The sequence below is a fragment of the Solea solea genome, chromosome 12 (genome assembly GCF_958295425.1).
Source record: "Solea solea chromosome 12, fSolSol10.1, whole genome shotgun sequence".
NCBI lineage: Eukaryota > Metazoa > Chordata > Actinopteri > Pleuronectiformes > Soleidae > Solea > Solea solea.
The window spans coordinates 9,114,618-9,140,169 of NC_081145.1; the positions used below are offsets into that span (position 1 = coordinate 9,114,618).

The 25,552-nt window shown below is 43.4% G+C and overlaps 1 protein-coding gene across 1 annotated transcript in view; it reads right to left on the bottom strand.

The window, feature by feature from the left end:
• The window catches only part of abtb2b (ankyrin repeat and BTB (POZ) domain containing 2b), a 40,593-nt gene extending 16,616 nt beyond the window's left edge, over positions 1-23,977 (bottom strand). The window contains exons 1-2 of the mRNA XM_058645522.1: positions 23,755-23,977; positions 22,643-23,584 (exon numbers count right to left, since the gene is read on the bottom strand). Of these exons, the coding sequence (XP_058501505.1) occupies positions 22,643-23,534 (892 nt within the window). The 5' untranslated portion in view covers positions 23,535-23,584; positions 23,755-23,977. The remainder of the gene's footprint in view (positions 1-22,642; positions 23,585-23,754) is intronic.
• Positions 23,978-25,552: the final 1,575 nt, after the last annotated feature.

Here is a 25,552-nt window from a genome sequence, read left to right on the forward strand (position 1 = left end):
ATTAACACACTGGCTCCCTGTTGTGATGATTCACCAATAACCTTATGCTGATGTCACAGTTATCTTAATAATTATAGTTTAAAATAGAAAACTAATATTAGACTAATTACATCCTTGTGATGGTCTAAAATGCTTCATGCAAGTGTTAGAGCACAGTTCTTGTCTTTTGTCTCAGACAAACAGCAGGTATTTTAATTCACTGTTTAACAGAATGTTGATGTTTCCGTAACTTTTATCAACTTGTTTAACATGAGCAGAAATAAGAACTTTGGAAATGCCAATACAGTTTGAATTGATTCTGTAGTATTCTTTCAAAGCTGTGGCAAATATTCACACATCACCACAATCTCAGAAGTTCCCGCAGTCCCACCCTGTGGCTTTCCTCACCGCTGAACCCCAGCCTACGTCATTTGGGCCTGATGTCGGTCTGTAAGCCGACCAGCGCCTGTCCCCACCACCACCGCGAAATATCATGAGCACCAACAGCTCCGGCACTATATGCATCATTTTTCTCCGGCAACGACATAGACCGAGGATAAGACAAAGAGAAGGCGCAAGGCTTTTAATGGGAGAATGAGTCATGACGAGGAGGGCTAGCACTGTGCAAGAGCTCAAGAGAAAGACCGGAATATTTGAGACAGTGTGGAGGGAGGGGCAGGGGAATACAAGTGGCACAAGAGGTTCATTCTTCTGTGGCCAGTTTGGCTCCATTTCTGAGGTTGACCCTGCGAATATCATGCGAGAATCCCAGCTACAAATCACTGCTGAAACCACACATTTTGTTGCACTCCCAAATCCATTCAAAACTACCGAGTTTCTCACAGCTATTACAGCTCCACCTAGTCTCAGCCAAGCTATTGCTCACAGTGATGTTGGAAACACTGCAGAAACAAGATCAGGGAAATCCAACAATTATGTTTAAAGTGCAAGAAAGCCAGTGTCTTTATGTGTCACATTACATTATTAACAAAGCTGGAGAAGCAAATTTCAATCTTCAACCGAGAAAAACAACAACCACATTCTCAGTCTTTTGATGAAGTCATGTTATCTCTGCATGCCACATGTCTATTTAATGCATGCTTGGAAGCAGAGGCTTCCAACCATGCAAAAATAAAAATATTTAGTCTATGGAGGATATCACCTACTAAAATCTATAAACATTAGGAAGATATTTTGATGTTATCTCTAAATTCTCAGACCATGGCATAGCTTACATCTCTGTCAGTCAACCTTGGATCATAGTATTAAAACATAATTTTACTGCTTATTTCACCTCAAATAAACTCAACTTTGTAACGTACAGTTAAGTCGAGCTACAGTCTATAGTTGATTTGAATTAGATTACCGACCTTGTCCCAGTATACAGGCACTAGCGTGGAATCGATTTATTGAATCAAGCGTGTCCACCACTGCTACGCTAGGTGGTGACACGACCCCTTTCAGCTTGTTAGTACAAGGCAATTTCTGGTTTAGCTGGCGGCTAGTCGTTAGCCTCTCCTCGTCAGTCCAAATCTGTACCATTTTGGATTCTGACATGTTTTTCTTGCCACTAACCTCGTCTGTGTACTGGCTTCCTCTATTATGTCCAGGTCAAACCCTAAGGGTGAGTCAGACTGAAAAGTGCAGAAGTGATATGACTCCTAATCGCGTTATCTGGGAGTGTTAAACTTATTTTAAAAGCCCGAGTTTAGTCGGACAATCACATATAGAGTGATTTTATTAATTTCAAGTCTGACATTATCAGCACAAAACTGTCAAAATACAACTGTCTATTCACAGATGCCTTACATTACTTGGTGTGTTGTCATAACCTTTCACAGCGTTTACTTTTATTTGTGTTCCCATGAGCTTGACCATGATGAAAAGTACACTCTTGTGAGGATTTGTTTTGTCTACCATGAAGATTGTGTGAAACATAGAAGGACACGATCAATTCCACCCGTGCTGCACGCTCCTAGTAAAACTCTCAAAAGACTTTGGGTGTCTGTACACACACACACACACACACACAAATGAACACCTGCCTCGTCTCCTTTAACAGCATATCCATTCATTATAAAGGGGATGGATCAGAGCGTCAGGATAAGGCTTCAAAGCCACTTCCCCCTACCCAGAAGGAGCTCTCATCCTGGGCCAGGAGCCTACATGCTTGTCCCTGTGTGAAGGCTGAAGAGTGGACAGTCACACAATAGTATAGTGTTTGACAGGGCTATTAATGGGTGTGTATCACCCCCGCAGTCTCCTGATCTCCTCAGTCATTCACAGAAGTTGGCTCTCACACAACAAAAGAGACACACATGCCTCATGCTTCATTTCATGTCAATGGCATCCATAAGCCAGATGTGAGCCTTCACTCACAGGACAGTCTTCTCGTTTTCCACTGTTAAAAGCCTCCAAAACACCTGTTTTTCACACAGTCAGTGTCACCCACACACCCTACATCCCTCTCCATGGTTTCAGGGATTACAAGCCACAATGTTGTAGACAGCGAGTATGAGTTTTCAATGGGCATGAGAGACATTTCTGAATAAACGTACCCAACATCGATGAAGCAAAGGTATTCACTGGAATGCCAAACATTTTAGTGTCTGTATACAACCTAATAATACAAAACGTATTATTCTAGACTCTGCTTTAAGATTTGGGATGACTCATTGTGTATACTCGTATACTAAGTTGTATCCACTACCTAATCTATAGGGCAATAAGACCCTTGATTGAAGCTAATTTTAACTGGAAATACAATAGAAATATGTGGAAGCTACTAGTGCTCTGAGAGCCATTTAATGAGGACTTCAACCTTCTGAGATAGAGGAGTATAATTCAACATGATATTGTGGGAAACGAAGCAGCCTTGGCAGAGGTTTGAGCTCCCTGGGTCCTTTCTCTGTTTCAGCTATACTTAGTTTCAGTATAAAGGGTTGAAAGTATCCCTGCATTTCTTTGCTTTGGCGGACCCTCATCTTGATCTTTTTTTCTAAACAGAGTGGGATAGAGGGGGCATTTAGAAGCTTAAAGTGGTCTATTAGTACTTCGGCTTGAAATAATCTGACCAGTTAGCATACACTGATCTGCCCCAAGTTAAAAAAAAGTCATTCAAAAAACAAACTACCGATGAAGAGTTGCTGGGCAGACAGAGAAGCATTCATAAGTCTAAGCTGCTTACAATTAATATTTCAGTGTGGACTGAAGTGGCTATTCACTTCCACAATGTGGAAACAGATCGAGATTTCTGATTTAAAAATATAAGCCCTCACACACAAGCCTGTCAGAGCCTGATAAATCAGACCAAGTGAAGAGGGGTCTGGTCCATGTCTCCCAACACCTCTGGTGACCCCTGGTCTGCAGTGGGTCATGGGTCAGTAGTAGTGCTCAGCTGGGGCTAAAAGAGGAAGTAACCGTATCAGCTGTGTATGGGGGGGGACTTCCCTAAGTCATTGGCGGAGGACACCCACACACACGCATCATTAATCACTGCAGCACACAAACGATACCAAAGATGGAAAGCAAGGGAAGTTTCTATATTTGGTGACTGCAAATGAATCACATGCTGTGATCTAACATGAGATATTTTCTAATCCAACCACAAAAGACATGTTTTGAAAACATGAAACCTAGCCTTCCTACTCATAGACTGAAAGTGTCAGAAATCCCTGCTACCACAAAGATTACATCTGAATCTCTTCACATACGCTGGATTTTAGGAGAGCGCTTAGCGTGTTCAGTCACACAGACATTATAAACTAACAGCTATTTCCTACTCATACATAACTTGAGCAAGATGGTTATATACTGTATCTAGCATCTGAGGTACAGACACATTCAATTATAAAAGTGCCAGAACACTGCAACCCTAATTACACAAATTCACATGTTGTCCAAGGTCCCTTTAGGGGACATAACATAGGCTTGCTTACATTTACTATAAGCACTACTTGTCCCTCAAACTCAATAATGACCACTCAAAAATCATTTTGGGGATTTTGCTATTGTCCCCAACTGGGAAATCTGCTCTCATTTCACTAGTCTTCAGTCTGAAAAGTATTCTCAAATGTAGCCTACGACATAAACCCACATACAGTACACTCACTATTTGGGAGTGGTAGGATTCGAGCGGGTATGGTTTCCCACAGCCTTGAAAAATGTTGCCATTAGCTCGTCTATACAACGAAGCCTAATCCTAAACATGACTTTAGCCCCCCCTCCATTCTCCCCCCTCCTTTACTCTGCCTCTTTCGCTCTCTAATCATGTTTTATACTTTACATTCCAGGCCAACTGTGGAGCCTGTGGCTATCTAGTCTCATTCGACATTCCCCATTTCCATATGTTGGACCGCTTCACTTAGTGCACTGCAAAGGGACACTATGGCTCCATTAGTAGATGACGCAGTTTTATGGGCTTCAATGCCTAACTGTAGAGTACCAAGGCTGAAAATACGAACACGCCATATGGAGGTTTTGTTTTCCCTAATGACACAGCAAAACGTTTATAACACACACACACGCAAGAATAACACATCCACATAATCATGTGACCTCAAACCCACCCTCTCATAACTGAATCCAGTTCTACTATTGAGATGATGTCAGCATCCAAAACACTGCAAGGTATGGCATTTGACAGATAGGAACCGACAGACACGGGGAGTAGAACATGATGCTGGGCAAAAAGTCAAAGTAAATATGACCATATAGTCCTGGACCTCATTGGCTGGAGCAGATCAAAGAGTTGCTGTTTTTATTCAGTTATGATAAACAGAACTCTGCCTTTCAGAACAAGTTCCCCTCTATTCTGCTATCTGACAAATAACACTTTATGGGCAGCAGGCTGCATGGGAGTACAAAGTGGTTATGTGTGCGAGGGTACAAAAGTGTGTGTTTGCACTAATTGCGCCCACTCTGTGTGTGTGTGTGTGTGTGTGTGATCAGCTCATTTTCTCTCGGCTTGACCGTCTACAGAGGGAAAACAGAGAGCCAGTCAGTTTGGACGGCAGACAACACACTCATTGAGCAAAGGCCTGAACCTGAACCCTCAAGCATACACACACACACACACACACACACACATTTATATTCTGTTCAGTAAAGGGAAATCTAGTTAAGTTGAATTTCCACTGGCCATTCGGCTGAGTGGATCTCACACTTCTGCATGTGTGCAGTGATGAATGTTTGAAACCACTCTACACTGAATAAATACTGTTTGTCTGGCCATTTGTTTTTCAAGTCCTTCCATAATGAAATGTAATAGTTTATCTACTGTTCAGGTCTTTTGAAACACATTAGAGTAACAGAATTAGAATAGTACACGACTCCACCTTCTTAGGGACGTGCCATTTCCTAACGTGTCTCATCAGCCTTTTCATTTTAACTCGATTTGCAGATTGATTAGATCTTTTATGTGCTCCGTGCCCATTCACTCAAAAACAAAAGCATATTGACATTTCCACATCTTTGCACTGAAGCACGATGCAGAACGGTGCCGTTTCATTATCACTTCAATCCCTTCCTGACTAACATCCATAAAAAAAGCATCATGTGAGTCATCATCACTGATTGAATTAAGCTTCCATTTCTAATTCCATCTCTGCCTCTACCATGAGGATTCACACATTAGCGCGGACATTAATTAACACTCTGAGAGAGACATGCTGTCCTTTTCCGAAGGTACTTCACTCTCAAAAGATCAAGGGTGTAAATTAAAAGAGACAAAGTTCTCTCCCAACTTCCCTGTTCAGAAATAGACTTTCCCAGCTTAGGCTTGGTTCTCACAATCCTACAAGCAGTGTTGATAGGGAGCTTGTTGGAGTTTGACGTTACAAAGCACTGAAATTCCCCCTTGTAAATCTGACGCAGCTTTCTGCTGATTAACATTCTGGGGTAGAGAGCAATATCATGGCAGAGACCAGAGTGAGTCAAATTGTAGGGGAAAAAAACACTGAAAAAAACAGTGAAAAAGGGGGCGGGAGGGTTGGTGGTTTATGATTGGATTATGGGTCTGACTGTAAAGTCAAAGATGCCCAGGAAAAGGAAAGACATTGGGCAGCCACTAATTGTTGTTCACCCGCACTGAAATATACGGCAAGTGTGTTGCACATTATGACATTGTTGTGCTTGTAAAAAAAGGTTTGGCCAAGACTGGCATCCGCTCAGAGACACAAACTTGCACAACCGGCTAAATGAACAATGGAGGCTTGATTTTTCCTTTAAAGACACAATTGGGCAAAGAAGGACCAAGCTTCTGTTTTTGATTTGGTTTGTATCCATGAGACGGAGGGAACAGAGGAACTACTTTTACTAACTTACTAGTTAATAATAAACATAGATTAAATGAACATGGTCAAGTGAAAATCAAATGAAATCATTATAAATCATGAAATGAATCACTAGGACTGTATTTTGGTGAGCTAGACAGTATTTTGAAATGACTCAAATGAAATATTAATGATTTTCCCCAATTCACCATGATCGACTAACCGTGGGTGGTGTTTTACCGTTTTAAAATGCTATAGTATTATCCCATCCCCAGACACTGTTTTCTATTTTACTACAATGTTCTAATTAAATTTGCATTACAAGGGAACAACATCCCCCACAACCTAATTCCATTCACTACATCCTGCTGTAGCTGTGGGATAAACAGTGAGGATGAGTATGCATTATATTTCATGGTCATTACATCTCAGCAGTATTTCTCAGCAGCAGACAAAATGGAGCGGGGCTTTGTTGAAAAAGCTCCATCATTCTTTTGTCAGCAGTAATGAGTTGGGCCGGTCCATTTATAATGGCCTGACTCAACTGTTATCCAGTCCATTGTTGACAACAACTGTCCTCGCTGTCAAAAGAATGGACAGGAGGTGAAATTTCTATGCTGGGGGCATAACATGGGATTGGGAGTGGGCCGATGAATTTATACAATTAGTCAGGAAATCAATGCCACTGTTGAAACGCGTATAAATCAAATGGGCCACCCAAACTCCAACACACACGTTGACGTGCTGAGAAATTTGCCCAGCGCAGCTTGGCCACACACCTGTCAGCACAGAATTGTATGCACTGAGCACTGAAGTGTCATTGGACGCACAAATCACGCGTCTCAGAGGTGACAGCTGAGCTGAGATAGCAGCTCTGTAATCTGCATGCTTGTGTCCTGGGTGTGTTTGGGTACTGCGGGGCGTGTCAGGCTGTCCACCTCTTTAACAGGAGGCAGTAAACTACCTCTAACCAGACCAGTCACCTCATTCAACTGCCTGTATGGCCCATCTGACACCCAATGGGGGTTTACAGCTCACCCCTGACCCTCACACACAATCACCACAGAGGGAGTGTCCACACCTAAAGAGAAGCCTGCGAGGAAGGACCATCCTCTGGTGCAGTTATGTCACCTCTTGACCCTCCAGCTCTTCACACCGACAAAGACACACACTCACATTCATGCCACTCTCCTCATCTGTGGCCATGCGCTGGTCAGCACTCTGGGGGACACTAAGCGTTAGACAAAGCCTCATTGTGCAATAGACAAGTACATACACAACTGAACTACCTGGAGGACAATAGCTGTGGTCCAGGGGGTCGTCAGCTCACAAATGCATCACATGATTCAAATGATGATAACAAGACAGAAGAGAATCCGGTGTAGTGCCTACAATGGTTTCCCCGTTTTACCAGACAACTGAACAACATATCATGTTTATATCTGTACTGTGCAAACACACTTGTTGGCCATAATTGCTTTAAATGTTGCTTCAGATTTGTGAAATGTTTCTCGGTTAAACAAGTGTTTGCTGTTTTCTGCCTATTAAGACATTTAAAAACCACAGTTAATTGGTCTTTCAACTTTCACTGAGCAGCAAATCACAATAATTAGCAATATCGACTGATTTGAAACTTTTATTATTGTGCTAATGTTTTGTAATACTCTCCCAGTCCTAATTATTTATTTTCTCATATGAATGAACCTAAGAAAGCTTTAATAAAGATGCTCAATCTCAGAAGTACAAAATTACAGCTTTAAAGATGGTTTAAAGAAGACTGACACTGTGTGTACACCTTGAATATTGTGAGCTCAAATTAGCAGTCAAACGGTTTCACCTTCAATGGAAGAGATGACACTCAGATGACTGTATCTAACTTGAAATGCAAACCCAAAAAAAGAGCAAACGATAATGAAGGAAGACAAGTGCGAGCATGTGAATGTGTCAGACATTACGAGCATGTTTGCTTGGCACTTCTGTTCATTTTAGCTCAGAATATTAAAAATAAAAAGATGTAGCTTTGTTTTTTATGGTGTGTGAACACATATCTGACTAGGTTTGATTCAGTGTGCTCTCACTGACTGTGAGCCGGCTGCATCTCATGTCTGTTAATCCCTATAACGTTTGTCCCTAGTCTCATGACTATTAAGCTCTATCTCTGATCTTGGGACAGGTCATCGCTATGACCTTACTCTGGTGCGGCTCATGCAGGTAAACCATCATCCTGAATCTCCACTGCTGTCATCTTGTTTTTATACACAAGGCGAGAGCAGTAACACACCTGATGTGATGAGTTTATGCTGCTGCTTCACAGCAGGAGGTAAACATTCCTCAGCCTGAGCACAGCAGCAACACAAATACAAGTTGTGGGAGGTGAGTTGTGTGTGTGTTGTGTGTGTGTATATGCACAATGAGGAGGGTGTTTGTTACTGTGTGCTTTCCCAGCTGTTCTCTTTGCAGGTGCTACAGGCAAGCTTGACTGAGTGTGTGTCACTGAAAATGCTTTATAAGGTCATCTCAACAACTCAATTTGAATGTCCATATTGGGTTTTTACGTGTCCGTTTGTGTGTGACTGTGCCACTGTGAAAGTGTGTGTCTGTGCATATGAGCATATGTGCGTGTGTGTGTGTGTGTGTGTGTGTTTTGCACGTCATGAGAGGCTTTGGTCTCTGTGGACCACCCACAAAAGCCTTTTCCTCTAAGCAGCAGATGGAAAAAGAAAGACAAGGATCACAGACGAGGAGAGATATCACCTCAAGAGAGGCTGTTGCCTTCCTCCGTCTCTGCTTCCTTCCATCCCGTCATATTTCTTTTGACGATAAAACCAGAGCACTTAAACACACAGTTGAAGAAGAAGAACAAGGGAAGTCAAAGCCAAAGCCCATTTGCCTTTAAACTGGGCAGATCGTGTGTGTTTTTGTGTGTTAATGCATTTCTGCCTGAGACCCGGTCAGTTCACTTCAACCGACTTTCCCACGGCTCGTCCCAAAGCCACAACAGCTACATAAAAGCTGACAGTTCTTCCTAACACACATCATAAGCTCATACCCTGGCACACGCACATACATTTTAGACTGGCCACACAGTATTTTACCCATTACGGCCTTTTAACAGAAATGAATAAAATCTAGCCGGGCAGGAAACAACAAATAAATCGCCGGGAACATCGGACACTTTTCAAGTGAGGCTGTGTTACAATGTGAACAGTCAGGGAATAAGGGATTATGGGAAAGTTAGCAAAACGACCAACTCAGGCTTGTACTATGTGCTGAGTGTCAGGCTATGACCACCACGGTCATTGTAAGTAAATGATGGCGAGTGAGAGGTGCTAACCACATCCTGACCACACACACAAAACAACACACAAGCCCCTCTACCCTTCCTAAAGAGACTCAGCTGCCCAACAGAGACCCTCTTAAGGTGTGGTGTGTGTCTGTGTGTGGGTGTGTAAGTGGTGACGAGGAATGTTTGTGCGTAGCAGATTAAGGGGGGATGACTATTCTTGCACACAGACACACACACAGCTCCTGTACAAACAGCCAACTGAGTGACAAATCTGTTTTCATTCTCCTTTTCCCACTGTAGGGTCTCTCTCAGGGCGTGATGGGGAAGGCTGTGCATGTTTGCAGGTCTTGCTGAAACCTTACCCCTCTTACGTCTGCACCACGTCTGACACATTCTCACTTAACAAATTCTCGTCTCCTTTTTTAATTCTTGCTCCAACTTATAGGTCTTGTACTTCCTGCTCCGTTCCAAGATAAACAGCCTCTGCTTTGCCCGCTTGGGAAACCCCATGACCACGAACGGCTAGACAGACAGAGGAGGCTCGTGGGATATTTCATTCAACTACTAGCCAAGTGTTCAGAGTTGGGGTTTCGACAACCCAAAGCCTTAAAGCTATGAAAACACACACACATGGGCACATACACACACTCCCATGGGGCAACTTCTACTCTCAAATTTCAGCCTGCAAAGTCTCAGAAGTGATTGCAAATGTGCAGGGTGATAATTAGCTTTTTTTTTTTTCCTTTTGTCACTCTGCAGAAACATAACACAGAACATAATGTAGACAAGAAGCTGGGGGCACTTGGTGTAAAGACACAACTTCACATGAAAATAGCAAAAGCAAGTAAGTAAGAAAGAAAGAAAAAAAGACAATGTCTTTGGTATGTCTCATCAGTCATCCTCTCACAGTTTGACACCCAAAGATTACTGAAGACATTTAAAATCAAGCCTCCTGGTGTATGAGAGGTTTATGTGTGTGAATATATGATTCCTTCTCCAGCCGTTGTCTCTGCTACAGGCTCCCAGGACTATAACAGCAGCTTTGTGTGGAAAGTCTCTGGCTGACCCTTGGACCAGTGAAGACCTGGCAGGATGCTCGACAGACGAGCACCAAGCTGAACGAAGGACAGGAAGAGCAAGAGAAGGAAAGTGAAAGTTCCGTAAAGGCTTAAAGACGGAGGGGAGACGGGTCCTTCTTTGGTTTTCAGACTGCAGTGACACTTTAACCAGCTCACAGACATGCATGCACTCAAATGCAACAAAGAGAGCCCTAAAGAGGAACCATTTCGGGGTTATATGGAGAGTTGCATGCAGAGATGAATGAGCCAGTGTATGAATAGTACTCCAGCTAACTGCTGACCTCACCACTCATGCAACCAACACAAGTTGGTCAAAGGGTAATTATGGCCTTCAGAGTAGAAGTGCACTCGAGCCAAGAACCACTAGGCAGGTTCATTTCTTGCTTGCTGTTTTTTCCCCTCTGTGCTTGTCATTGTAATCCTCCGTTTCCCATTTGCTCTCTTCCCTGTATTCCCAGGTAGATACATAGTGTTCTTCACTCTGCTTGAAAAGCACAAGGTGCGATACTTTGTAAACTCCCCAATATGTCAACTGAATTTATTTAGAAATCACGCCCTGTGTCTCTTCTCTGTCCATCAACTGTTATTCACAGTTACACGTACAAACATCTGTCTTCCACCTACTAATGTCACACACACACACAAATACAAAAGATTATTCTATTGGTATTCTCATGCTCCCCTCTGCCGGAGGATGATGATGGCATTTCAAGACTTGTGAGCACGGAGCACAGAGAGCGGCAGAAGAGATGACGAGGGGAACTAAGAATAAAGAAGAGGAGGGAGCAAGGGAGGGCAGGAGGAGAGAGCTATGGAACTCTTGGGACATTACAGTGGGGTCAGGACTAGAGGAGAGGCCTTTGCTTAAGTTTGTCTCTCCCAGCATGGGCCTGATTGTTATTCATGCAGGCAAGAAGGATGTCAACAATCTGTTTCCCTCTCTTTTTGTATCTCTTATTCACAGCTGATATCACACAGACATCCTAATGAAGTTGAGAAACAATCCCTTGTCTCACCTAATCCAGACAAAATGACCATTTAATGCTGATAGTGTAAATTCCTTTCCATGTTTGCCTTTGTCTGTTTACTACTACCCTGTCTGTGTCTCTATCTCAATTTCTCAGTCTCTGTTTCCTGCAAGTGTTCGCTTGCCGATGCTGTACTAACTGCGTATGTTATCTTTGTCTATTCAGGACCCAAGATTGTGCCACAATGTTATCACAGTCACAGAGACACATCAAGACGTCTCCCTGTGTTTAGACATCGGGGCTCGTCTCTCTCTGTGAGCTTGCTTCATTGTTCTCCTGAGATCAGATTGTCTGTGCTTCGGATCCTGTCTGCAGACCTTATGTCAAAACAAAGCGTTTTTGGCAAAGCAATATTAAACAAAGTTGTCAAAATGTTCTTATGAAACCACAGCAATGAAAAGCTGCTCTTACTTCGCAATTTGGCAGCAGCTCAGCTGACCCACTGGGTGGGTGTTGCAGTATTTATGACTTGCTGACCCTTCGGCCAACTCCCTCCCCCCTAACTCCTGACTCATCTGTGCTTTCCAGCACCATCATGCAGACACTCACCACATCTGAGCACCTGACAGGAATGCTGAAGGGTTTCTGTTCAATCAAATCATGCTGTGTTATCAATCGACAGAGCAGCAAATGCTTTTGCATTTGGTCATTAACTGAAGGTGTGATGACCTCTCCAGCTTCACAGTTCACTCTTCTTCAAACCTCTGTCAGCATGAAAATGTAACGGGACCTAATACAAATCCTTAGGGGTGAAAGAACATATTGATTCACTTAAATATTGCAATATTTAAAAGGCACAATACTGTATTGATTCTTTAATGCACTGTACTGATATGGAAATATTCTTGAAAGTCATTTTCTGATAGTGGTTTTGTGTTGTATTTAAGCCTCCACTATTTGGCAGCAAGCTTTAGGTCTTTTTAGATTATATCTTTCTATCTATATATATGTATATATATATGTATATATACACACATATACATATATATATATATATATATATATACACACATATATATATATATATATATATATATATATATATATAAAAAAAAAACTTTGGCCATACAGCCAGGGCACTGACACATGTATGAGCAGCATGTGCACAATATGGACCGTGACCTGATGTTGAACACATGAGAACGTTTAATCATAATTCTAAATTCGTCACACTTGCATCTGTAGGCCATACAGTTGGAACACATGTCTAAGTCCATCATGTTTAATAATCGAATTTGGCTTAAATTGAGTTAAAAGGAAACAAGTCCGATGAGCTGATGAACATGATGGAACTGTGACTGTTTTTGGAGGCTGTATTTTTCTCTTTGAGGCGGAAAAGTGGGGAAAGTATAGAGGGGAGCACCTCATTTAGGCTCTGCTCTGTTTAACTGCTGTCTGACTGACTTCCTCTGCAGTCTCAGCTCCTCGACGTAGACAGAAATACGACCAACGAGTACATATAAATAGCACAATTCATATCCATGCATCACAAAGACACAAAGACAAAGCTGCATACTTTGTCAGTCCAAACAAATAAGATAACATTTGAAAAGAAACATCATCATCATCCGTGTTTCATAACACATAAGCTGAAACAAAAGAAAAGGAGATTCTCTGAATATGCTCAAAGAAGGCATCCTGTTATCAGTGTGAAATTCCACCACACCTCTCCCTCCACCTCTGTAATGCTCAATAGGCAGATTATCTCAGTGCTGGAGAGGAAACTTGGCCGCCAGTGCTGGAGTGCATCATGTCCAGCGCTGTCTGGCTCTGCAGTGACACACAGATGGCCCGAACAACACACTCAGGCTGGGAGAGAGCCACAGTAGATGCGGGCGAATAGATACGTCCTTCCATTGGACTAGTACCCTTGTCACAGTATACAAGCATTCATAGGGAATCGATTTATTAAGTCAAGTGCATCCACCTCCATTACACTAGGTGGCAATACGCCCCTTTTCAGTTTGTTAGTATTAAGCGGTTAGCGGTTAAGCTGGCAGCTGGTCTCCTCGTCAGACTAACGAATGTACAAGCCTGGATTTCTCCATGTTTTTGTCTTATTTTTCTGCATACTGGCTTACTCTGTTATTTCCAGATATTAGCCAGGGATATGAACTGTGCCCATGCAGGCTAGCTTGAGACTGACACATTAGTGTTAGTACAGCTTTGAGAAATTTAATTTAGTACCATTTCAGTTAGACCGACACGTTTACATGTATTTGAAAAGTTGGGTTGAAGTCAAACCAACACAATATTTTTGTCATGTGATATGTCATGTAAAGATACTGACTAATTCACTATTTGTACCAAATACAAAGTTGAAAACATACCTAAGCAAAGTCATGCGTACGACACAAACGTACAGATATATCATCTACAGATACACAGTCGCACAAAGGGGTAAGTTCAGAGTTTTATTACCAGCCATATGTCAAGCCCTTAAGGTTCGCCCTGCCACGCAAATGCAACATAGACACAAATCCAGACACCTCAGCATTTCCAAAGAGGAAAGCAACAACATGGCCATCATGTGCAATAAGGAGCCTCCTATTTTTGCAACAAAAACACAAACTAGCCCCAGGATGACTGTTCCAGCTTTATACATCCCTTAAACATTATCCAAACCCAATTACAACCTTTAATCCTCACTTTTATATCACAGTGTGTGGCAGGCATTGTTAAAATCACACCTCCACCTCCACCTCAATAAAAAATGTCCTGTGACTAATGTTTCCTAAAAAAGTACCCATCCTGTTTGAGTTCCAAACAATTCATACTTATTTTGGTGACAGGAAGAGGTCATTTGCAGTAGATGTGCTTTACAGATCGACAGAAAGAGACTGAAAGTTATTGCCATGGGTGTCCTGTCTTTACAGTGTCTGCTTTCCTGTGCCCACATGTGTTCTCCATATGGCCGTGCTCTGAATGTGCTCCTTCCCTCCACTAACCACGAGGGACTTCCAGAAAGCCGTACTGTACATGGTTTTGGTCTAAATGTGCTGTGTGTGCTGCTGTGGCTCTTTTAATCACCATGTGTCTGTCTGGGTGACCTTGACCCAACAGGTGATTCGGATTTGGAAATGGCATTGGCTGCAGTGTTGAATGTGGAAAATGAAATGGAGATGTACTGGGTACTCGGTTTTGGAGCAGAAAAAGAAGAGTACTGAAGGTTAGGACCTCGTTTCATTGTGGGTTAAGAACAACCAATAACCATTTTGGAGAGCCAGGGAAAGGGAGAAAGTCACAGGGACATTGGAAAAGCATGGTGTGATGAGGGTCTGAAAACAGATTATCATGCTTAATGGTGCATAGCGGGAGGGGCGTGGTGACTCTGAATGACTTCCACCCATATACTGGGGTAGCTATCAGCACATTTTGATGTTTCCTGCCATGTGGGCAAGAAGAGATGAAGCCCCTGAGCCTTGATGTTTATATGTGTGTTGTTGCAGATGAAGCTGCAGGCTCAAGACAAACACATTCCAGTGTCTGGCTGGGAGAGGCGACACAGTTGAGACAGGAGCAGGTGGTGAGAGAGGTAATGAGCATTGTGTCTGCTCACAGGCGTGATGAAAACTAACGAGACCATGCTGTATCCACTCCGCATCTGTCACTGGACTTCAGCGGAGTGAGAAAAGACAAAACACTCTCAGGCGTGTGCTTATCACTCACAGTTAACTGTTACTCAGTCGGCCCTCACTCACTCAACCATCTTGACAAAAACAAAACGTGAACATGCACGTATACTCGCCACAGTCCTTTTCAAAACCACCATCAGATACTATCAGAGTGAAGGAAAGAGAGCAAGATGAGAGAGAGAGAGCACAATATCCAAGTGAAAGAAAACACATAGCAAAGGCTGCAGTGGCCTACTTATGGCTAAAAGGCAACATACCAAAAAACACATGCACGGTACACACCCCTCAGTTAACCTGTCACGGTGGGCACTTTGCCGACCAAAGGCTGGCACTTACAAACAACCTCGTCATAAAAGCGGCTGTAACCTTTCCATTCCCCCACTCGCCCTCTTTCACTCTCTCTCTCTCGATCCAACTTCTCCCTCTGGAAAATTGGCTGACGGAGGTGTTGGAGAAAATGCTTCCAAACATCAGGCAATAAGCTGCAAACTATTGCTCAACTTGTTGATGATTTGTGAGGCAGAAATCTTATGGGACAGGTATCCTCCTGTATCAAATATGTCAGTTACTCACACTTGTATATCTTTCTATTTTAAGGACTTTTATCTTTTAAACCAGACTGGGATGGAACCAACGCACAGAAGCAAAAAATGTGCCTCAGTTCACTGACAGTGTTTGCTCACTCCACCTTCTGTACACTCACAAGTAAAAGCATCTTCTCTTTGTGTGCACATTCTCAATGTGTGAGCCTCTTTTATAAGGTGTGTCAGGTCTTTGTTGTGCATTCGACTTTGTGGTACAGTATGTGGCTGACTGTACAAAGAGAACATGCAAAATGCTCTTTCCTGCACCTGCCTGTACTTCCATCAAACATGTATGTAAATTAGTGTATGTATCACTCTATGTGCATCTTACAAAAATGAAGGTGTACAGAGGAGGAGGAGGGAGTCTTGTGTGGAACAGTGTGTCCATAGACATGTGTATTTGCTTTTCCACAGTAATATATCAGAGTACTGCCATTTAACTTCCACACACACAGTGGCCCTGAGTCCACTGCACAAAGAGGTAACTGACAGCGTCACAAAAAGCTCTCTCTTGCAGCCCGTTTACAAAAACAACAGTTTAGACTTTAAAGGAAATGGAGGGGAAAAATCATCACTTCCCTAGCTTGGCTGAAGAAAAGAAGCTGTGGCCCTTTTCTGCACTGCTGGCAGAGGGAAATGATCACAACTCTCCCTTCCTTTGGCACACAAACATACACACACAAATACACATGCTACCTCAACTGTAGAGCTTTGGTTCTGGCCAGCCTGACTACATATAGTAGCTCCCAGTCTGAGGGGATATGTGGGATTGCAGCTCCCTCACTCCCTCAGATGCTTTCTATCTCTCCATGGCTCCATCCAGCCAAGTCGGTATGAATCCAACAGATTTCAACAGAGATGAGAAGACAAGGAGGTATTATATCCAATCCCTGGTCAGACAAATCTGTTTCCATTTAAACTAAACACTACCTGATGCCCTTCTATGTGCTCCCTCCTCACCCTTCTACTCCCCGCCTGCACATCTGATCTGTTTGAGTGTAATTAAATATTACAACCAAATCACTCACAGAATCCTTATGAATTGACTGCAGTAAATTGCTTTGGTTTTGCTGGAGCACAAACACGCAGAGAAGCTAATGCATGCCAGCTAATGCCCATCAACAATTCTGGCATTGATTTCTTGAGGGTAAGGAGCAAGAAAACTGATGGCTTTTGTGGTTTGACACAGACTCGGTAGGTTTCTCATAGTTTGCTCTATGAAAATTCATGTGGGATGGCCATTATAAAACTACTGTAAGAGATGCATATAGTTCATCTTAAGTCACAGTTACAGTGTACAATGTACTGACCATCTGTTTTTCTACAAATAATTTACCAAAAATCTGTTTGTAAAATCTTAAATTTACTTCTGCTGCAGAATACTGAATAACACTTGAAACTTGCAGTTACACTGTTCTCTATTGCTTTCATCGTCAGAACTGCGTCATTCTCATCATCATCATCACCATAATAATAATAATAATGCTACCCAACCCATTTCTTTTTTTATTTAAGGCTGGTGTTGCTATAGCAAGTTGGCAGGATGAAAAAAAAGATTGGTAACCTGTGGCAACCAAGGCCAGAGCATACGCAGTGACAGCATACGCCTTTTTACTCTAACACTGATCATTAAACTGCCAGCTCCTGCCATTTTGGTGCCTGAAGTGAGATTGGGATTTGGTTCACGAGATGGCTTTAGCAAGCTGGCCTTCCAGGTAACGCACCAACTTATACATGTTTTCCTGTGTTTCATGAACACCAGGCAGCAGAAAACCTGTCCAGACCCACAGTGCAGGGAAATATATCTGAATAGGCTTTCATTGCATTGCTGTATAAAAGGGAATAAACAGTATTTAAATGGAAGTCAAGTCAATAAGGGATGGGACAATATACCAGAATGGCCATAACCACATCACCTTTACCTTTTGACCTTTGACACCTAACACTCTGATGCCAAATCGTTCCCAGACACCATCACAGGTGCATGCAGCAGTGCTGTTTCCATGCACAGAGGTTCCTTTCAACAAAACCATTGCAACCAACTCCGCAATGCACTCAACTGCCTCGTCCAAGATTCCAGCCTTCGTCCAGCCAGGCCTCCTGCTTCCATCATTAGCTCCATCCCCAGGCTATCATGCAGGATGGATTCCCTCTGGAACTATGGCCCAGGACTCTGTGGTAATGCATGTGACACACTAGCTGCACACAAGCCCAAGCAATCTTACCTCCACAATTCTCACTGGACCGAATAAAGACTTAACCTCGGCTCTCCAGGAATATGATTAGAAAGACTACGCCAAGATGCAAAGGCACAAATGCTTTCAGCTTTGCTGTCACTATATCTGTGTTGAGATACTTTTTCTCTTGACTATCTGTCATCTCTCTCTTTCTTTTTCTTTTTTCTCTCCGTCAGTGCTTTATACTGTAAACAGTGTTGATAATCATGACTCATGCTGCTGTAATGTTACAGGAGGAGCATGGCTAGAGATCAAAAATAATGCCTGGGAAAAATGAAGCGAGTGAAGACAGGTTACACACAGGGGAGTATATCTCTTAAGATGTTTATTTATAGATAATTAATGCATATCACAAACTAAAACCCGGTGTCAAATCCATGCAATAACCAGACAAATCATTGGTGGTTCCGTATCTGTGGAAGCATTACTCACGGTTTTCTAAGAATAGGCCAGAACCACACGAGTACATATAAGCACCCGCAGAAGAGCGCGCGTACACATGTGCACACCAGCACTCAAATGAGTGTTTTCACAGCTGGTACTGGACAAGACGTTAGTGCAAACAGTGAAATGGACCATCAGTGTGTGTGTGTTTGTGTGTAGCCTGAGGTGGCACATGCACTATATCACACTATTCACCCAAACATGAATTGTGGTGTTTTGTGAAGGATTATCTCTTAATATCCACTAAACCTAAACTCACCAGCATACTCATGCAGGTCAAACACAGGCTTGTTGTTAAAGGCTGGGCAAATACGCCGTGTGCCAAACAGGCATGCCAAGGATGAACTTAAGTCGATTTCACCATAATGTCTTGATATGTTTTCCAAAACTGTATTTGATCGTGCTCCAGATTTGTGGAGCAGGCCATGTATTTTCAGAGTGCTGGTTTCCCCATCTGCGTGACCACAGTGCTGGGCCGCTTTCCCTGTATCTTTCTGCCCACTGTTCCCACGCCTCTTTCTGGGCTAAATACATATTTAGGGAAATACTGAGCAACAAATCATATGCCCTGTTCTCTTCGGGGCACCCAAGACCAATTACTCACAGCCTCTCGACTACCTTTAAACTTTTGAAGCAGGAAAACAAAACTAAAGTGAATCTGTCCATGTTACTTTTGCTGAACGTGAACGCTTCCTCTCAACTTGAATTTGCTTCAGGTTGCTCACTTCCAAGCACTTACACAGCCATTTGCAACCACAATCTTCCACTACTGACCACCGCAAAGCTTAGCTGGAGCCGCCGAGAGGGTTAAAAGGACTAGTGTCAAGTACAGTCAAGTACTTGTTACCCTCAAGTCACAATTTTGCATGTCATACTACTGGACTGCTGCTAAAAAAAAATGAAAACAAATGCAAAGAAGTTTCAAAACATTTCAAAAGTTCCACAGAAACTCAACGGCTGTATAAAAAAACATGTGTGCCAGTCATAAAGATAAATTATTTCATAGCCACTTCCACTGTCCATTAGTAAAGCTACTACTGTGCACTTTAAAACGCCCCGACGTACCATCAATACAAATTACACCAGGAAGAGCTTGCTCATATTATTTCCTTGTAAAGAGAAATTAATGACAAATGGATTCTTCAGTATCGCTGTACTATGCATCCAGTTCAGCCTTTTGAACACATGTAAAGCCGACTAAATAGGTTTCAGGGGCTGTGTGTATGTGAACGTGCTCGTAGGAGTGTGTGCCTGAGTAATGAATAAGATCCTGGCACATTGCAACAGAGTTCCTCTAATGCACTCCCTGTAGACCAGAAGAAATAAACAGATAAAGATGAAGTGGACATTAATGCAAGAGAGAGCTAGAACGAGAGTCAGCGAGGAAAGGCAGGAGGAGAGGAGGGAGGGAGGGAGAGAGTTTTCAGAATTGTTATTGGAGCCGAAGAAGTCATTTCTGACTTAAAGAGTTCCAGATGTGGGCCAGCCCCTGAGAAAAGGAAAGAATTGGAGAAATAGGGAGAAATCAAGCAGGAGGGAGGGATATTTATCAGATGGTGCCCTTCCACACGATCAGTCGTAAAACTCCCATTCTGAGACTGGATCTTGGATCTTTGCTTTTGTGTTTAGGCCCAATTGATGGTTGTGATGGTAAAGGAACTTTGGTGGGGGGCTGAAAGCCAGGTTTAGGGTGTGGGGTGTCAGGTGGTAAAGGTGGTAGAGGGGCATGTGGCTTGCAAGGCCCAGTCTTGGGTCTATAAAAAGCGAGGGTGGTCAGAATAATGGCCTGTTGTTATTACACATACATGCAGGACTTCTTCAAAACCAGTGACTGAACTCACAAAAATAGTCAACCCAACCAAAAGACATCTGGTTAAACACTGGGACAAAAGCTGCTCTTTAACTTATTTTGCAAGGAAACAGCTCCAACCCAAGCATATGGCAGGATAACACACAGGCAATGCACTGAGGGCAATCTTTTCAGCACTCGCAGGTTCAAATATGATTGAAATGGCAGTTGATGCACGGAATACGACACAGAAGAGTGAATGAGTGAGTGAAAGTGCTGACGGACGTGTTTTTAGTAAGTTGGCAACACTCACCTGTTCTCCACATACTGGCAATGCTCGCACTGAAATGTGCTCGTGCATGATAACATCTTAACTTAGATCAATAGTGTGCCTTTTAATTGCAGCCATATAATACTGGCTACCTCCACTTATTTTCTCCCTCCCTCTATCTGTTGTGCATTATGTTCGTGGTTGTGTGCCCAGCTTTCTGCAGCATTTGTTTTCACTCCCTCCGCATTGGGCTAAGCTGCACGATCACACAACAAAGGGCCATTGTGCTCCAGTTAAAAGCTCGGCTCCAGGGAGCTGGTAGCGGGCCACAAACAAAGGCGGGTTACATTGTCCCAACAGAAGTCCGTGTGCAGAACTTCAGCATAACACTGGGCTGCCAAAACAGCCATGTAAAGAGTGCTGCGAGTGTGATTTAATTTCACTAAACAAACAGGAGAGAGAAGAGGAGGCGTGTGAGGGCGGAGGAAACAGGTCGACAAGGAGCAGGATGCACATCTGGAGCCGAAGGAGCGATCCAAGATATGTGGAGATGGTGCTGGGTGAAAAAAGGTTGTGTCCAAGAGAGACAGAGAAGGGGAGCAGGATGAGGAAATGGAGGAAGGGAATGATTTTAAAGGAGTGCAGCCAGCACAGCAGGGGAATGAGAGGAGAAGTCAGCGTAAAGAGAGAGCTGTGTCAACAGACAAGCCTCCTACATGGGCTCCACAGGCTTTGTCCACCCCGAATGACAGCGGCAGAGCAAGTGACATACGAGGACTCAATCATGCAACTGATGAGAGTGAAGCAGTTAAAATCTAATTTGGCACTTCCAACACAGAACCCAGAAGGCATTTTTCAAAAGGAAGACCTTGGTCTGGGAGAGAAAATGCTTCCTTTGTTCGTATCAGATGCCGCCACACTGTTATTTTCCGATTCTGACACTTTTAATCAGCAACGAATCCATCAAACGTTAATGCACAAAACGCTGCTTTTGTATCCAACAGCAGCACACGGCACACTGCACACGCCACACTGCACCTTCTCCAAACATGTGGTCAGTGAGGAAGTGGAAAGTGGTGACCACCACTCTAAAGGGCCAGTGTGTGTGTGTGTGTCTTGTTTTATGTACCGCTTTAGGACTTTTTTGACTTTTTCTGAACTTGTGGGGACCAAAGTTAAAGCAGGAGGAGGTTAGTGCTAACATGTGAATTTGGTTTAGGCTGTGTGTGTTTATTTGTGTGTGTATACCTTTGTGAGGACCACAAAAAAAACCATATAAACCACAGAAAGCAAAGGTATTTGGGATAGTGATGACATATTGGCTGATCCTCTTTCTCTTAAACCCATCACTCCCTGACATAAACATAGAATTAGGCTTCTGTCAGGGTAAGGTTAGGGTTAAGCATTTAAATGTGATGGTTAAGGTTAGGGTAAGTGTCCTCACTGTGAGAGCTGTATAGTAGAATGTGTGTGTGTGCCAGGCTACATTTGTGGTCAAATTTCAGATTGAAAACTAGACACATGAGGAGCTTTTTGTCCAATCTGAGCTGGATTTGTGGTCAAGAACAGGGTTTAGCAAGTAGTCCTACATGACTCTCTGATTTACCTCCTGCCTCCTCTGGTGAGGAGGTGTCCAAATAGTTGGAAGTCAGTGCAGAGCTCCAGTGTGTGTGTACTTGTACTTGTTACCTCTTCCCTTATCTACGGACCAGTACTGGAAACCAAAACCTGGTCCTAATGAGGCAAACCTCATTTCTGAGGAACTGGTCAAGTTTACAAGATTTAAACTGTGGTTGGATAAAGGTAAGGGTTTGGCATTTGGCTATGGTTAAGGTTAGGGAAAAAACACTTACGTCAAAGTAGTGCCCAGATTAATTGAAATTGAAAGTGTGTGTGTGTGTGTGTGTGTGTGTGTGTGTGTGTGTGGGTGTGTGACAGAGACAGAAACTGTTATGACACCAGTCAAATACTCTGCATTGCACACACACAAAGTACAATGTGTTGTTCTTAAAACACTGAAATAAAGAAAGTAATTTACCATTGGCGTTCTTCCCGCAGATCAGATGTTCATAGAGCTGCAGGACCCCCCACAGCTCCGCGTCATTGTTCACCACCACCTCCAGAGCCTCTGGGTTCACTGAGGCGCAACCTGACCCCGAATCCGGCCCCGAGTGACTCCTCTCGGCTACAAGCACCCGGGCTCCTATCTCCTCCACCAGAGCCTCCATGCATGCAGTGAGACATATAGCCGCGTACTCGTGGATGCGCACGGAGATGCGGGTGTCCACCATCCAGCGGAAGAAGCGTCCCACGGAGAAGGAGAGGCCACACCGGGCGGATTTGCCCTTCCTCAGCAGCTCCCCGGCGCTCATACTGTACATGGAGATGGCCTTGACCGTTGCAGAGACGCAGTGGTCGGCCAGGGCCCAGCTGAGCACCAGCCTCATGGCGCTCTGCACCTCAAAGCGTGTGCAGCGGCAGTGCATGACGCTGAGCCGCTGAGCTTCTCTGGAGATGCGGATCAAAGCCCTGCGCAGGAGGGCGGACAGCCGCCGCACGGCCTCCGGGGAGAACACAGGTGTGTGTCCCGCTTTCATGCTCATGCTCTCGGCCACTTTGCGCAGAATCTTGACCACCTCCTCCTCGGTCCAGGGGAACTCTTCCAGCTCAGGTAAGCGAGGACACTTGGAGAAGATGTCCTCCGGGTCCTCGGGCAGGACAGTGTTGACAGTGTCCCAGCTGTTGTTCCTGCTGTTCATGGAGCCGGAGTAGTACCACCAGTTGCCCCGGTGAGGGGCCGTCATGAACGCCTGCGAGTTGGACTTGGAGGAGGACAGGCTGAGGGATTTGCAGGAGTCCCCTGCCCCGTAGCCCGAGTCCAGCGTCAGGTCCTCCAGGGTTTTCATGTGGACATTGCTCAGACCAGCCATTATCGTGAAGCGGCTTCTAACGCGGAGGCGCGGTGGCAGAGCAGTTTTACCTGGAAGTCAAACAAACAGAAACTCCCTCAGAGCTGGACGAACTGGTTACACAGCGCAACACTTGTCTGACATGCTGCTTCACACAGTTCATGTGGTCAAAAACTACACAACACACACGTGTTTCTGAAACTAAAACCGTCTAATGTTGTTGTTAAGAAACCTTTCTCACCTTTCCTCCCTGTCAGCACGGGGATTTAAACTTTCCTTCACACGCACGACGAAATGTCTCCGCGCTCCGTAAACGCAACCAGACAAGTTTTCATTGACGGAAGTTAGAGTTTAGCCGCTGAACCGTTGTTTCCATAAATATCCCGTGGAAGAGAAAACTCCGAGTTTACTTCATCGCTCCTCTGTCCCCGGCGCGTCGTCAGGACTCTGGAGGAGCAGCCTGACGGAGAGACACTCAGCTGCAGATGTGTGAGGGGCGGGACTCAGTGCTGACTGATGACGCGGAAGCACCAATGAGGAAGCAGCACCGTTTTGCGACAGCCAATCAAAACCTGCTCAGAATCTTTCCAAAGTTGGTGAGTATGAACAGAACTTGTTTTGTCCCAAATGATCTTTTACAGCCTTTTGTTTTATAAATGTTTGTTAAAAAAGTGTTTAAAAAACAGTTGTACTATTTTGAACATTGTTATTTATATTATATTTATATTCATATTCATATGTTTTATTTCTTTTTTCTTTTCTTTTATCTTCAGCACTTTCATTCTTTACAACATTTTACTTTTCGATTGGTGTTAAAAAGTCTCTGTGCACCACCTTAATTACCTTTGTGAATAAAAAGTGCATTTTAAATAAAACAGTGCCTGACCATAAAGACACAGAAAGTAGGGTCCTAATTCACTTTCTGCTGCCAGGATGATTCTTCCTTGTCTTATTTGTATCGTTTATTTAATTGATTTAAGAATATTTGAAACTCCGCCTTACATTCTCTCCCGAATATTATATCACCATTAAATCGCTAAATTCTCTGCCGTTGTGTGTCCCTTCTTTTCTTTTGTTTAGTTTTCTTCTCTTTTTTATTGCTTGTGAATCACTTTGTAAATCAAATACTTTAACCCTCGACCTCGAGCACACATAGCTGTAATTGTTTCCACACAGAGACACAGCATCCTTGAAGCTTAATGTCAATGTATTACGTATTAACGATCTCCATGCTTCTTGTTTTCATTTCACGACACACTGAGATTAAATACAACAGTGAAGCCTGTAATCACATTTTATTTGAGTGTGGCAAAATTATTCTGGTAAATTACCTGGAACCAAGAGGCTCATCAAACAGATTATGTTGACTCATGAGGAGTCAGCTAATCTCTTACCTGCAGCCTGTAACCAACATTAAATCTGTAAAGCTTTTGGTAATGATGATGATGATGAAGAGGGGGAGAAGTGTTTGCTTTGATTTGGGGTTTCCACTGAAAGTGCATTTTAACGGCTTATGCAGGATTGCCCTAAATACTGAAGCACAGTCATCGTGTGAATGCTATTACCTGGTGATTATTGTAGATATAAATCTACAATAATCACCAGGTAATAGCTTGACAATATGTGGGATAATAAAATAAAATGTTATTATATGGTATTATGTGCGGGTATTAACAGTTGATACCAGTTCAGCAGATGTAATGCCTAAAGAAAAGAGTAACCAACACTGAACAGTTTGGTTGATAGTGTTTGTTGATCCTGCTTAGGTGGAGCATGAGGTGAGATAACGCAATCAAAGCAGGCAAACGTGTGTCTGTGACTCTCTGCTTCTCATCACTCACACAGACAAGGTAGGGTGTGTCTGCAGAGTACAGTGCGATTACATAACAGGTTTATGGCAGGACACTCACACTGCATGCCCGTGAGACCACAGCACATTATGAAAGCGACGCTTCTGCATGTTTTCCTGTACATACAAAGACTTGTGAGTTACAGGAATTTCTACACCATGTACTTCCTTGACGTGGAATCCCTGGCCC